The sequence below is a fragment of the Toxotes jaculatrix genome, chromosome 19 (assembly GCF_017976425.1).
Source record: "Toxotes jaculatrix isolate fToxJac2 chromosome 19, fToxJac2.pri, whole genome shotgun sequence".
Classification (NCBI taxonomy): Eukaryota; Metazoa; Chordata; class Actinopteri; family Toxotidae; genus Toxotes; species Toxotes jaculatrix.
Window position 1 is genome coordinate 5,434,796 of NC_054412.1, and position 16,363 is coordinate 5,451,158.

At 40.0% G+C, this 16,363-nt stretch overlaps 1 protein-coding gene across 8 annotated transcripts in view; it reads right to left on the minus strand.

Annotated features, from left to right (window-relative positions):
- Positions 1-16,363, minus strand: part of lama2 (laminin, alpha 2) — a 150,280-nt gene that overhangs the window by 68,045 nt on the left and 65,872 nt on the right. For all 8 annotated transcript variants that reach the window (XM_041064268.1, XM_041064266.1, XM_041064267.1 and 5 more), the window contains exons 16-21: positions 15,633-15,844; positions 14,912-15,023; positions 14,459-14,572; positions 11,497-11,624; positions 8,425-8,511; positions 2,981-3,192 (exon numbers count right to left, since the gene is read on the minus strand). In XM_041064268.1, coding sequence (XP_040920202.1) covers positions 2,981-3,192; positions 8,425-8,511; positions 11,497-11,624; positions 14,459-14,572; positions 14,912-15,023; positions 15,633-15,844 — 865 coding nt within the window. The remainder of the gene's footprint in view (positions 1-2,980; positions 3,193-8,424; positions 8,512-11,496; positions 11,625-14,458; positions 14,573-14,911; positions 15,024-15,632; positions 15,845-16,363) is intronic.

Sequence of the window (16,363 nt, forward strand, 5' to 3'; positions counted from 1 at the left end):
AGATGGTAGGGTCAGAATTTGGCATCTGAAGCATGAATCCATGGATACAACCTTGTCTCGTGTAAACACTCCAGGCTGTGGTATAATGGTGTGGGGAACGTTTTCTTGGCACCTTGGGCCCTTTAATATCAATCACTCATGGTTTGAATACCACAGCCAATCTGGGTGTTGCTGTCCACCATGCGCATCTCTTTATGGCCACTGTTCACCATCTTCTAACAGTTATGTCGAACATGAAAATTCACCATGCCACAAAGCAAAAGTTGTCTGAATGGTGTTCCTAATAAAGTGCTAACTTGGCAGCAATTTGCTTATTTGATAATGTGTTTGACATTTTTATCGGTGTTTATCTAGAGGATGTCGACTGGGTACACATCCTGCTTTTGAGCAGCCCCCTGTTTACCATTCATACAGACACCTGGAAGCAGTCCTGCACAAACAGCACTCTCGACTGACGACTGACCACTGAGCAGATCGAGTGGTGGAGCTCAGGGTTAAGCTGTTTTGACGGTAGACATCTCAAAAGCAGGTGTCGAGTGAAGAGCAAGTGTCCCTCATTTACACTTCACATTCAGAGATCAAGAGCTGGGAGTCAAACCAATGACCTTTGAGCCACAGACCTCTTGAAAGTCTAGACCACGTCATGCATAAAAATCTAACGAAGGCAGTCGCCACAGATCATCAGCCTCTTCCTTTTTACTTGCACTTATATTTATACAGTGCAGCATATGCAGGTACATACTTTTTCCTACAAGACAGAGCATTCTGAGTTTGACTAATCAACACTTTGGCTGCAGCGTGTTATTACCTTACAAGAGCTCAATACATATGATGATTATGGACGCAGACTATTTTGATTATATATATTTATTTTCCCTAATCTAATACACAGGAAATCACAGTAGAGATTTGGTTCACAGCTCAAAACCGACTGGATCTGATCTGACTCAGCACCTGAAAAAAAAAAGTGTGTGTATTTGTACAGTAAATTACACTTGTATACTGTGATCAAAATTCAGGCTGTAATTGTTTCTGAGTGCATTGATTTGGCCTTTGGCTCAGGTCAAAACAGAGTGGATGCTGGTTCAGAGTTTTTACTTTTTTTTTTTTTAGACTTTCAATTTTACTTTAATGCACTTTGGGGCCTATCAGTCCCATAAAAGCTCAGAGCCTTCAGAGGTCTGTACCAGACAGACCATTAAGACTGGTACAATTAGAGTTGTGAGTTTTCCCAAAGATCCCCAAAGAGTTTATTGATCTACGGTATGAAACATCTACGAAAGATTCATTAACTGTCAGACACACAAGAAGCATAATTACATTATTGAATTACTACATATCCACTTTGTTCCGGTGATTGGACAAAAGTGTGAAAAGACAATTCACACATGTTCTCAACAACTTGCAAACAACTTTTCTCCATGTGAGAAATGGTCAGAGGTGTTAATTTTCTTGAATTTATTCCTCAGACAAATCGCTGTGTGGTCAAGTTTGCTTCCAAAATGAAACCATTTGACATTCACCGACTGAATTAAACTGAACCGCTATTAGGTGGAGACACAAAATGGTTGCAGCAAAAATGGCCGCAGATAGGAACTCTGACATCAAAAGAAAATGTAAAGGATTTTTACAGTCTAATAGTGCACAAATGGACTCAGCCTGAACTCCCTTGCTCCACTCAATAAAATTCATTAAGACTGGGAGCGATACGGAGAGCGAGGTAGACAGAGAGAGAGAGCTAGGCTGACAGAGGTGGGGAGGGAGAGAGAGAGAGAGAGAGAGAGAGAGAGAGAGAAAGATGTTGTGTTTTAATAATTCCTGGTGGTCTTTTGTCATTCGTACAGGATCAATAACAGCCCTCCATCTCTCAGACACGAGCAGCCGATCAGCACTGTAGGAGAGCAATAGATCAGGCTGATTAATCAATAACCATTTAGCTGGGTGGAGAGGGGAAACAACTACAGAACAATGAGCTATCAAATGCACATTAATACTGTCACAGCCTGTCTGCCTGCCTTTGTGCTCGTCTGTTTATCGGCCGGCCTGTCTATCGCTCATTGTGGGGTGTCTATCTGTTAATCTGTCTTTCTGCCTACCTCTCTGCTAATGTCACTGTTTTCGTCAACAGAGCGAGTCTATGCATGTATTCACTGCCATCTCTCTCTCTCTCTTTCGCTCTTGTTCAGTCTCTCGCTCCTCTTTTGTACAGGTGTAGCTTTTTGTTCTCACTCTTAAACACAGCTGGCAGTCAGTGGGCCGCTCCGACATCACACCTCCTACTTGCACAGCTGCTTGCCGATGCACAGTCACACACATGCACACCACACACTCCAGATGGTGTACCGTCTAGTCAGTGTTTTAGTGAAAGGATTAAAGGTATAATTTAGCTAAAATTGAGTTTCATAAAGGAAGTAGTACTCTTCAGTGTAATGCCCCTGCTGAGCCACGCAAGCTGCGTTCTTCAAAATGATTCAAAAGTGGATGATGTTTTCTCTTAAAACCCCTGTGTGAAGATTTGTTATCTGATTACAGCATCTTTAAAACAATTCTTGAGACAAAACTGCTGTTAATGTTATTTTTACCCAGGTCAATCTCTGTGGGGTCGGTGTGTGGGGATGGAAGGTAGCCTCCTGTCCATTTTGACATTATCGCTACTACAAATGGGGTCTTTAAAGTCAGGATGTTGACACACAGTCTGATTTGTTAATTAAGCCCTTAAAGCAAGACTGTAACTTCGGCTGAGCAGTGGTAACATGGGGCTTCTGCAGCCACAAGTGGCAATTACATCGTTCCGGCAACAAATACAACATCATCGTCTCAGTACAAACCAGCAGTTGGTTGATCCGACTGACCGACAACGTTTGAGCCCACAGCAGTTGGGTGTTAAAACATGGATGCTAGCAGCTAGTCTCTTCACCTCTGCCATGATGTGCGTACTAAGAATACCAAGCTAGTCTCTTATGGCGGTCGGTTTACTCACGTTGGCAGTTTTTTGATACGACAGCATCTCCATAGTAACCGTCGGCACAACTGTCGCATGCCGCCCCGCCATAACCTTGCCGACAGCGCAGGCACTGGCCTGTGATTGGATCACAACTGCCAGGTACGGATAAGTCCAGGTTGCCATGGCAATCACATGGCTGGCAGGAGCCTCCTGGTACAGTGGGCTTGCCATAGTATCCATTGGAACATCTAGGAGACAGGAGAGAGACAGACACCATATGATGTATAGCATTGGATGTACTCTAAACATGATCTGTTATAAAAAGAGGATATGTTTGGAAATTTTGAAGGCTCTAGTATTTCCTATTTTGGCATCACAAAGTTGCATGTTAGCACAAGTTGTTGTTGTTTTTTTTTTTTTTGTTTGTTTGTTTGTTTTTTAAAATGTCTGATTCTGGTGACTCCTAGTGGTAGCATTAAAAAGTCACTAATATACCCCCACTGAGAATAAAAGGGATGAGACTGACTACACAAAGTTTCACCAGGATTTCAAAACTTAAAAGCTGTTTTAAAAGATGCTATACTCACATTAAATTCTCCAAATAGGGGCTTTAAGGCACCTCGACAATTGATCACTATCCCAGCTGGTGTGCTTTCATGTTGTAGCAACAGGATGTCATCCTGTTATTCTCCTTCTCACAATACAATGTTGGTCTGGGATAATCCAGCATCAGGTCTTACTGAAAGAGCCGGTAATGCAATAATACCTCTTCAAAGTGCAGTTTTGCTCTGCCTTCATGTAACAACTAATACTTGAAAATGTAGTTTTTGTCAGTTATGGTCTACAAGAAAATATAATAATGGTTCAACTTGTCTTCTGTCTTTCGTATCAAACAGCTACAGAAAACAACTCTCAGATTTCAGCCCGTAAATATTATCAAAAAGATTGTTTACCTCGGCTTCCAGCTTTTGTATTGCAAGAACACGCTGATCTCCAAATATAGGTCTCATCCCACAAGAGCTGGCAACCAATATCCAATCACCAAATAAACAAGCAATAAAACTCATCTAGCTGAGTCCACAGGAATTATCAGCATTGTTACAGCATGTCTATGACCACTGAGACTGGCATAAGTTATCCTGTTGTATAATTCATTTTAAACAGACACACTCTCATCGCATACACACAGATAGACATTAATTCATAAATATACACACAGAGACCTAGAGGGCAACAGAGCCAAACCCCAACAGATATGAAATGGAAGTTTATTTACGCTTTAATAGATTTTTAATAAATGAGCTTCAGTGTCCTCAGGCAGTCATTTTCCAAAACAGGGTCTTTACAACAGGCTGCCCAGGTTTTACTCAAATAAAAATATTATTATGACTGAGCATTTATAAACCTGATGCAAAAATATCGAAATGCTACTCTACAAGCAGTAATAATACAAAGCCAATGTGACAGAATAATACACATGCCTCTTTGAACAGTTTATTCTGTTCATACATTTTATTTGTAGAAATGTACGATCGATGGCTTTTATGTTAAAACATTCTTTGTATTTGGTGAAAAATAAGTAAGAAAAGATCCCAAAAAAAAGAAAGAAAAAAAACACCCTTCTGATTCTTGTTGTTCATGGAAACAAAAATCAAAAATGGTCGCCCCCTCGAGCAAGGATAAGGACACACAAATGTGAGAACTGTCACACAATCCCAAGAATTCTGCTCTTGTTTTTTTCCAGACTCTTTCATTTGATTAATAATAAGAGGAAGTCCAGATGCTGCAAAATATATTAACCTGAGAGTGTTCTGAGAGTGCAGCACGGTGACAAGAGCCACTGAAACCAAATAAAATAAGGCCTAAGCTGAAATAAAGCTCTACAGGCTGAAAAGGGAATTAAGATGAAATAGGAGAGGAAGAGAGAGCGAGGGAGTGAAGGGAGAATGGAGAGTGGAGAGAGAGAGAGAGAGAGAGAACAGAGGAATAGAAAGAGTGAGATGGAGACGAGAAGGCCTTCACATTGAAAAGAGAATTGAATTTAGAGAGGAGGGAAAAGAAAGGACAGAGAGAGGGAAAGAGTCAAGAGCAGCCAGCCATTATTACCACTGACCCTCCTTGGTACTCAATAGAACTGGTTTATTAGCTTCTGTGTGTGTATGTGCATGTTATTGAAGTGTGGCTGTGTGTGTGTGTGTATTTCCGTTGGTGTGTGTGTAGTGCTACAAGTACGTCCTCCTAGACAAGTGGAGAGTTGTACTGGCAGCAATCTCACTTTTTGATAGGAGAAAAGAGGGGAGAAAGTGTGTGTCTGCGTTCGTATTTTGTCATAACTTGCAAGATGAATTCCTATTTTTGGTATTCTATTCTATTTTATTCTATTCTATTCTATATCTACTCTAATCTAATCCATCCATCTAATCCATCCCATACTGTAAGCTTGTGTCTGTTCAGTTATTTGGGCCTCAAGAGGAAGTAAAGATATTTATAGTGGAGAGTCCAGAGTGCCTGAAGGAGATATATTTGTCTGGGGGGGCACCTGGCCGAAGCCATCAGAGTGTACAGGAAGTGGATGGTGGGCACAACTGGTGGAGAGTTACAGAGAGAGAGAGAGAAAGGGAGAGGGGGGGAGAGAGGGGGAGGGAGGGGTTGGAAATGTTCTTTTATTTTTGGGGAGTCGGTGCCAGGGGAGGATAGACTGTTTTTTTTCCATAATTTTAAAGCATTTTGAGATCAACTGGTATATTTGGGGCAGGTTGTTTTAAAGAAGCAAAACAGGATTTTCACACAGATAACCGCTCTTGTAGCTGATCAGTTTTAAATCACCTCAACATATTAAAAAAAAAAAAAAAACAACTGTGGCTTGTTTTACTCAGTCGGTGAGAGGAGCTGTGGAAGTATCAGCACTTATTCCTCATAAAACAGACTGAGATTTCTCACTCCCTCTTTATCTACAGTGACCTACCTCCTCTACCTCCACCGCCTACCTGCTCTGCCCCCTGTGTAAAATCTGAAATACCTTTGAAAGACCGATAACATCTGGACAAACAGGCAAACCCTACATAGTACTAAAAAGAAGCTGATGAGTCAAAAGAGTTTTAGCTCACTAATTTGTTAGGTAGCTGCATTAAATTGCTTTCAGCTAAATTCTAAATGGCTGTTTATGGACAGGAAATTGAAAAGCTGAATCACTTAGCAGCGAGTGGATAGTCTATTAGCATGGGAGGAATAGAGTAGCTTATTCTGTTAAAGCCCATAATACAGACAAATTGGCACATTACAATTAATTACTACTAACAACAACAAAAGCACTGTAGATAATGAAGTGTAATAGCAGGTAGTGCATAGCAGGTATCAATTAGACTGATAGAACAAGAAACCAACTAACCGCTGATTACCTCTTTAATGCTGTCATTAGTAATAAAATATTATTTTACATTATGTCAGCCCCTATGTGTTCTGAGTCAGAGCAGCAGAGTCTCTCTTTATTTCTTTCTCCTTTTAGGAAACAGCTGTCCTCTCTCTATGACTGGATGCACCATATGGCATCAGAGCAGCACACACAAATGAATATAAAGAACGTGTGTGAACACTCTCACCAAAACAAACAAACACTGATTACTAAATTTAGAAAAAGCAACTTAGAGGAATATTTCTAATATTTTTGGAGCTTTATCTCTTATCAGGATGAATTAAAACACAGGGATACTCCTTACATAAACATGGAAGTACATGTCCTGTGGTCCTGTTTAAGTGCAGAGGTCTCTCTGTGACAGACAGTTAAAAAAAATGGACTGACAATGAGTCAGTTTGCTTTCCACTGGCAAATGAGGTTTATAAAAAGACTAAAAGGCAGACAGAAAGATTCTGCTGTGGACAGCGTGGCGAGGCATGCAGACTATGCAGGCCAGCGAGACGAGGCCCGTGTCCACCAGCAGCTCTATTTTAACTGACAACAAATAGCAAAGGCCTGTACGACAGCAACTGAACACCTATTTGAAGCACAGTGTTTCATCCTTGAGATTAAAGCTGGGCTAATAATTATCAGTGTGCATGCCCACCTAACACTGATGGATATAACGAAATAGAAATTGTAAGCATCACAGAGTCCCCGGGTACATAGAATGCTACTGTACAAAGCAAACGTTGCCTGCGACGGTAAATCACGAGGAAAAAAATCAAGCCTGCACTTTGAAGAGACAGATATATCTCTTGTAAATGAGAAGGCTATAAAAAGGAGCGGCCAAAGCTTCACATATAGTTATTTTAAATTGGAGCATTTGTTTGTGTCGAGTCCCCACCAGATCATGAGATCTAGTTTGATATAATCTCGTCATTATCCTCCACATCCAATGTGATGAATGTGAATCAATCTGTTTGATATTTGAGTTCCAACCATTCGTTGTAAAGGGTTTTTTTAAGCTGTTGAGGCTAAAGGCTTTATTAATGTTAAACATATTATTTGTTAATTCTTTATAGATTAATGAGCCATTATTTTTGAGTTGCCAGGTTGTGAAAAATCCCATCATAATGCTTTTATAAGTGACTTACTAACATTTATAACTTCAGACTTGATGGCTTATTAGAAAGTGAGAAAACCAAGAGTATTTTTTAATGGATCACAAACATTTATATCGGCATTATTACCAAATAGCTGCAGGGTGCTATCAATAAATGAAGACGATCTAGAAATCCCTTATGTAATTTTCTACCGTATGAATCTTTCAATAATAATTATATTTTTAAATAAAAGACGCTGAATACTAACTCATAATTTCAGCTGTGTTTCTCTTCAACACAAAACAGTCAAAATGTGCTGTATTTCAGGGAGGCTGGGTGGTGAAAAGAATATATTTCCTCAGTCTGCGTCACCACATGACAGTATAGCCTGAAGTTCTAACAAGACTAGCATCCAGAGAGAGACCTCTCATTAGTCCCAGGCTGGTAAAAAACCTCACAGCTAATGGAACAAGAATGTCACTCAACTAATAAATGTGGTGTGGACAGAAAGCCAGATGGACAGTGAGACATGAAGTACTCAAAAAATGGTTAATGAGCAGCAGTCTCTGTTTTCATTTGGGAATGGCTGACTGTGGGGCTAATTTATTTCCCAAACAGCCGCTTTTAGGGAAGAAAACAATAAAAGTGGCTTTAATTTTAAGATTTTCACTGTTATCCTCATTTTAAATGATACAGATCTAATTACTGATGCTGCAGTTAGGTCAAACATACTTTGTACTTAATGGGCCCAAACTGTGACACTATTAAAATACCTGTTAACTGTTACACCAAATTTGAATTTGTAAGATTTATAGATAAGGATTTCTAGATTCTGATAAACAGTGATGAACTGGGTTATATCCAGCTCTGTATTCAGTGATAATGACCTTAGGTAAACTTCCAAATCAAGCTTGAAGGCTGTCAATTTAACATAAAGGCATAGAGTTTAAGCATAACAGCGTTTAATGTGTGTGTGTCACCTGTCGCATCGTGGTCCTGTGTATCCAGGCTGACACCGGTCGCACAGCAACTCCCCTTCTTCACCTAGGTGGCAGGTGGGGCTGAAGCTATTGTGGTTGCCAAGGCGACGTTGTTGATGATTTCGGTAGCGTTGTCCCAGTGTGGAGCATGGGAGGAGGAAGAGGAGGAAGAGGAGAGGACAGAGGCGAGTTAAGGCCATTGTTTCTCTCCCAATTCATACACACACACACGCACACGCACAAATCTGTGTCCCCACTTTCACTTTCCTGTCCTCACATTCACACTTTGGAAGACACACACACCCACACACAGACTTAATTTCCCCCCTCTCTCTCTCTCTCTCTCTCTCACACACCCACACGTCTGTGCTTCTACACTCTCCTGATTTTGAAAACACTTCCTCCTTACGAAACTGTACCCCCAAAATGAAAAGAAAGAGAGAGAGAAGAGAGAGAGAGAGAGAGAAAGAGAGGGAGAGAGTAAAGCGATAGTCTCTTACCCTCGTTCTGTCACCCTCCCACTTCCATAAACTATAGATAGTTCTCCTGGCTCGGGTTCCAGGCCCCAGACTGATTCACTGGCTGGCTCCCTAACTGTGAGCTGGCTCACTGACTGACAAGTAAGCTTGTTTGGTCAGTTCGTGTAAACAACAAAAATAAAATAAAAGTCGTTATAAAGCACATTTGAGCATCACCTACAATGGCTTTACACAACTTTATGTTATGGTGAGACCTAACTCACTATAAACTTTATGGCAAAATTTAACATAGTCACATTACCCAATCTTATGCTGCTGTAAAAGCAGGTAAGTGAGCTGAGCTTACTGTATGGCTATAACACATTGCACCAAAAAAAAGCTGTTACGTAAGTTTAATGACTGTGCTTAATGGTATTATCATCATCAGACCTGGCAGCACAATCCTAACCTACAAAATATCAAATGTGTTTGAGGCTGCATTCAACACACGCAGACAACAAGAAAGCACTTGGAAAGCCTCTCTGCCAAGGCGGCACCATCCTCCACATGAGTTACTCTAATAATTATAGAACTTGTATAAATATTTTAATCTGCATTTGATCCAGACCTACATCAAAATACAAATAATAACAGACAATCATGCGGATTTTTGGAGAATATCTAAATCCTGGGGATATTGTGGTTTTTGACAAGGATTAATAATGCAAATTTCATGTGACTCAGACTCATGACCACAAAATATGGCAAAAAAGTAGAACAGATCATGAACACACAAATTTGGCTTCCAGTCACAGGAAAACGGTTCAGAATGCGAAAAAATACATCAGTAATTTTTCAAGGCCATCCGAAAATGTTGTGTAGCAATTTTAACAAAATTTGTGTGAAATTCAATGAAAACAGTTGTGAAAAAAATTTTTTTTTAATAAAAATCAAAGTGGAAGTAAAGTGGAAATGACCTTTGTGGACAGATAATTCACCATGGAACTAGATTTCCCTGAAAACTTAAACAGATTTAGGTTGAATTGACAAACAAATAAAAACCACTAAAAAACCCCTCACAGCGGGGTAATTAAGCCTGGGTGTAAATAAAGCAGAACAGAATTCCAGGACTAAACTGATTTCTATTGATTCGCTGTAAATCACCATCCTGCTTCCTGTGCTGAAACTAATATTGACATCACTTTATCAGATGTTCGTAAGAGATGAGGCATTACCGCTAACAGCAGTCTGACTGGCTGGCTGGATGGCTATTTGAGTGGTTGGCTTGAGTGAACATTAGGGACAAGATGGCTATTTCGAGGGGCTGAAAGGCACAGCACCTTCAAGCTATTATTACTGCAGGGGTTAGAGGGAGGTAGAGAAGGGGAGAGGTGAGAGGGAGAGAGAGAGTTGTGTCTTTCTTTAGCTCTGAGAGTTTTGGACATGACGTGTAATGGCTGCATGCAGATTCTCAGCTGCTGCTGCCTGTGTGCGCGTGGCCATGCCTCTGACATCTGTGCCGCTAACATACAGCATCTCTCTCTGGTTATTTGGAGAAACTGCAAATGCTATAAAAGCAGAAATAAACATCTGATTTAACCAGTGCTTACATATTGTTTCTACCCGTGGCATTAATGTTTGGACAGCTGAAGTTTTATCAGAAAGCAATCCAAAAACAAGAGATAATCTGACACCAACCGTTTGTTTCCACTGAACATGCCACTGCTAATAGTAACCACTTCTGACCACATAGCAGCTGTAGTTTATGAAAACATCTGAATGAATGAATGAATGAATGACAGTGTGACAATGGGTGGACTGTAGTGATGAACCTACAGAGAATTATCCCCTGAACCTGCAGCTCCCCTCTGCTTTACGGAGCTTTACAGTGAGTTTCAGCCCATTGTTTAGCTCTTTTCCCACAACTCTGCTGTTCTGGTTCACTCTCATTTCCTGCCGCTGCAGCCAGCTATTTTCAGTACACTACCAAACGGCAGACGGACACAGTTAGCAACAAGCTGTCGAACATAGTTGAGATACAGAGTGGCTAAAGAGCCATATTTTCCCCCCAAGAATTGGTGGAGACAAAAAACACAGCCAAAGGAACATGAATATTAGACTTGTGTTATGCTTAACAACAGTGTTACATCCACCATTTCGTCAGATCTGTGTCAGATCTTGTAGGGCCATTGCAAGCATCTCAACAGGGCTGCCTCTGGGACAAACAAGAGACTGATGCAGTCCAAACTCTTAACGGTGATTAAACAGTTAATTTCAAAATAATTGCTAAGAATTTCATACACTCTATTGACATTTTGACCCATAAGGATGATGTTTCTCCGCTCATGTTCGTGCTTTTACCTGTGGTTATGACATTTCTGTTGTTGTTACAATCATATTTCTACCGACAGTGATGAAGCCTCTATTTCTAGTTATATCCTTTAAAGACAAAAAAAATGTAGTGTCTGGAGAGAAGAGAGGAAGATTATCGAGAGACAGGTCAAAAAAAGAGAATTGGGGCCACAGAGTCACAGGGGTCAGCAGTGATAGATTGAGGCATTTGATTAAATTGTGTCATCATGGCGGCATTAGCCCCAGCGTCTTCACAACCTACTTGTTGCTAGGAAGATTGAGTGGACAGGTACAGGGCTGACAGTCTGCAGGTGACCCACGGGTGGCGTTACCATAGTAGCCAGGTAGACAGGTGTCACAGTGAGGGCCAGTGGTGCGGTGGGAGCAATCCTGGAGGAGACACACAGGTTAAAGCTCATTTATGTCAGGAGAACAAATCAACTATTTGGCAAACAGACCGTCTGATCTGTTCACCCCGGCGTCATGAGAAAATCGGTTTCTGCAATGATGAAAATCTGTCTTAGAAGCCCACTGTGTTTATTATTGTCTAAAGTCATGCTTTCAAAGTTAAAACAAATCACAGTTAATGTTTCTCAGCAGGTCCACCATTTTCAAAATTCAGATTTATTTTAAACACTCTGTCTTCTCATGTCAACTTCTACTAATTATTTTAAAAACCTCCCAGTAGTCCTGAAATTGTCTTGGACAAAAAAAAAAACCTTTTTCACATTTTTTTTTAGTTTGCTGCACTGCAAGTAAACACCTTGATAAGTAAGTAATCCAGTACATGTGCTGAAGACAAAACAAGCAGACTTTGCATTGTCTCCGAAGCAGTGTAGTGTACAAAATGCTGAACACAGACCGGTAGAGGTACACCCACTTTAATCATCCTAAAATAATGATGACGCTGAATAATGAGCCACAATTAAGTTAATTTGTAGCTGGAAAGGATGCGAGTTATGACTGAGAAGGAAACCAAAGCGCTAACAATAGACCTGCTCTACTTTGAAGTAATTAGTGTCACAGGCTGCTTTGAGAGGTTAAAGGTTAGAAAGGTAAAAACCAAAGGGTTTCAGTACTGCAATAAGGAGAGCAAACATTTGTGGATACATTTTTACAAAAACAAAATTAACGTTATTAAATAAAGCTGTCAAATCAAATTATTATCAAGCAGACAGCAGCAGGACGAACAATCTCAAGGAGGTCTAGGTTAATGATACGGTTCAGGATTAGCAGCACATTTTGTTACCATAGAAACCAAGCACACAGGACTCACAGGTACAATATCGACCGAACACTTGGCGACTCGTTTAGCTCAGAGTGTCTCAACAAATTTCTTTGATTTTAATATATATATTATCTGAAACTTTGTCTTCAACTATGGTGCAAAGTGATGATGTTTTTTATGACTTACTTGCCTGTAACTTGCCTGGATCCTTTCCTTGGGTAAGGACATGATACAGGCAAAAACTTAAAAAAAAATTTTTTTTTTTACACCTTTAGAAAGATCATCCATCTGTTCTTAAGTTACAAATACGGGAGAGAAAACAGATATAGAAATGAATATGGAAAATGGATCAAGAGAATTTTCTTTTCCCCCACTTGCATCTCAGGGCTTCAGAAGTGACCAACTGGTAATTCAATGTAAAACTACCACTTACAGCACTGTAAGTTCAGTTTAAATCCTTCTGGCAGATTGACAATTATTGATGCCCTGTGCCTTATTTTACTACCTTACCTTAGAGTTAATTAAAAATACTTCTGCGTGACATTTCACTGGACTAAAGACACGGCATAAAAATGTAAAATTTTGCATTTTACATCTCAGTTTATACTAAATCCAATTTTTTTTTTTTGCTCTTGTATTTCTGACTTATATATAAATATAAATATAAAATTGTGTTTCTCCCACTGGGGAGGGTGTCCATGCTGTTTTTCTTTTTCTGGCTCAGCACACTCTCGCTTTTATGTCCAGCTGTTGATGTTTCATGTGTGTGTATGTGTCAGTTATGTTCCATATAATTTCCTTCTCAGATCAAGTGTCTCTTCACTGCTAAGACACATCCTGACACACACACAATGCGTTAACCTATAGGACCATGGCATCGTTCAGTCATTCAACTATAGCCGGAGAACACAGTCCTCAGGGAAGGGGTGTGTGTGCATCTGCCTGTCTGGCTGTCACTGTGTATGAATATTTATTCAGGAAGAGGAGGGTGTGTGTTTGTTTGTGTGCATGTCTATGAGTGATTTAATGTCAAGTTGTCTTTCTGTGCGCGCATGTGTGTGTGTAAGAGAGAGAAGGAGAGAATGAGCCTTCCTGCCTGTCTTTCATTGTGTGTGTGTTTTCCCTCTGACATATTCCAGCATCCTGCTCATCTATAATGAAATATAGCATGGTAATACAAAACCCACAACTCTGTATGTGTGTGTGTGTGTGAGTGTGTGTACTGCCGTGTGTGTATTAGTGTGTGTGTATTTAGTTTGATGCTAACTGACAGCTTAAGCCTGAGGCGATGTGTAGACTGGGGAGTGACGATGTGTGTGTGTGTGTGTGCCGATGCACATGAGCAGGTTGGCATATATATATATATATATATGTGTATGTTTGTGAGCATTTGTGTGTGTGTGTGTATTAGCTAGGGTGAAAGTGTCACACCCTGTAGTTCCTCTAATGGCCACTAGATGGCCACAAAAGGAGTTCTCTGAAGAAGAAAGAGTAAAAACCTCCAACTTCCCTCTTAAATATGCTGTAATATACTGTAATGCCAAAGTATATGTTTTCCATATGAAGTCATGCGTGTGATTTGTGTCATGCATGTGATTTGCAGCTAAAAAGGAGGAACTGAGCTGTAAATTGACCAGTGCACGTGAGCAACCCAGGGCTCCCAGGTAATCGATTTAACCTCCCTCAATTATTCATCTAAAAAACATCAATGCTCATTTACTTATGACAAACAAGTCACTTACCATTATACCATAATGCTGATAAATGGGGTGACACCTTTATGGCTTAGCGGAGAAATGTTTATCAATATTGAACGTGTTCACAAGCACACGTTTGCGCAATGTGCTGTTTAATATAAATAACTGTTTGAAATATTCTGCACATTTTCAAAAATATATTGTTTTTCAAATGGTTTAATCACTGTTGTGTTTTCTCATTTAAATGCAAAGCAAATTAAAGCTATGCTGAGCACTGAATTTACCCACAATCATCTTACCAGGCAGTGTCCTGTGACCTCGTGGCATTGTGTAGCATGTCCATGGCAATGACAAGCTTCACACACACCGTTGTACAGAATTCCATTAACCCTCCGAAAACCAGGAACGCATGCCTGAAACGCACATACACACCCACACAATAAGAAAGACAGGGAGACAGACTGAATTATGTGTCTTTAAGACGCTTTAGTGTGGTGTAATTTGATGTAATGTTTGCTGTTTTTGCAAACTTTGTGGAATAAACAACTTACAACAAAGACTGAAAACTCAATACGTTTTCAGACCTTGCAGACACCAAGGTTGCTGTAATTTAATTTGAAAATTTATTTTATCTAATCTGTTAAAAAAAAAGAAAGTTACATTTACATTTACACAGCTTTTTAGTAATTTTTTTTTTAACTTATGTACTTTTCCAACACAATTTTTTTTCTACAGGGGAAAAAAATGCTTACTTCACAGGAAGTCCCAGCATATCCAGGAGGACAAGAACACATTTCTACAGCCGATGCTCTCCTGTCTTCTCTGGCAGTGGGATTTGCGACCTGCATTGAGAATGAGTGGAGTCTACACACACACACACACACACACACACATATATAGAAATCAAGCTTACACATTTGGTACATTGGTAGTTTGTCTCTTTTAACTGTTGTTTAACTGAAACATACACATCCACATACATGATCTGGACTGTTTGGCTGATTAGGCTTTTGGAGCCTTTATTACCTGAGTTCATTCTCTCAGGGAGAATTTACACCCAGACAGCGACAAGCTTCTCTCATAAAACTGCCATCTTTATGTTTAGGTTACAAAAGGTTAAAGCAGGGTTATTCTCAGGCTATAAGTAAGCTGCGAAAGAGAGCCTCAACTCTGGGAAAGCTGTTTTTTCTCATAAAGCTAAAACCAATATGTCATGTTAAAAGCTGCTGGAAGTTTATATTTGTTGAAAAGTTGTTTATTGTGTTTTATCTGTGCTTATTCTATGCACTGAGTGGAGAGCTGTCTTAGCAACAACAAAATATAATTTGTTTACTAGGGAACTCAAGTGGTTGCCAAAACAATTAAAATGTATTAAATTTAATACAATTTTTAAGTATGTAGCATTATAATTACTATTTTTATATTTCAGTTATACAAATATCCTCAAAGATCCACGCATGTTTCTGTTCCTACCTGTACACAGCACTGGGTTCTGTGCTGTACGAGGCCCGGACCATCACCCGGGTCACGTTGGCTAACACAGACAAGAAATCCCTCCGACTAATCAGTTGCGCTGTGTCTGAAACCAGGAAGTTTTCTGGAAGGAGAACAATATGATTGGTGCTTGGCGAGGGTGGGTACAGCGGCTGGCCAAACCTTCTGTCTACAATCTTCATCCCGCCACCCTGGTAGAGAAGGAAGAAAGAAACCTTGGTTGTTTTTTTTTTTAAATCTTCTTTGTTCAAATTAACTTTTAATTCCATAAATCCAGAAAGTTTGTGTTCCGTCTCTTTCGTGAAAGGACTATCATATCCAACTGATCAGGGGATAAAAAGAGAGTGAGAGTGAATGATGTGTCATTAGGTAATGAGCTGCAGTCTCTATTGACATTTTGAATGGACTGAATGCAAAGTGAATTGTGCCCGGGCCTGGTATCTGACTATCTCTTGTTGAGTACAGATCAATGGCATGTAGCGGCTAACGCAGAGTGACAACTACTGATGGAGGGAGAGAGAGAGAGAGCTTAGCATGCCAATAAACCATTAAATAAAAACTAATTGAAAGAGAGGAGATGGAGGGAGGCATAAAGAGAAAGAAAGCAGCGGCCAAGCAGAGACAAACATGGAAAGAAAGCAAGAGACAGAGAAAAATAATCAGATTGACATGAAAAAAAGACAGTCACCATAGAGTAAATTGTTTTCATG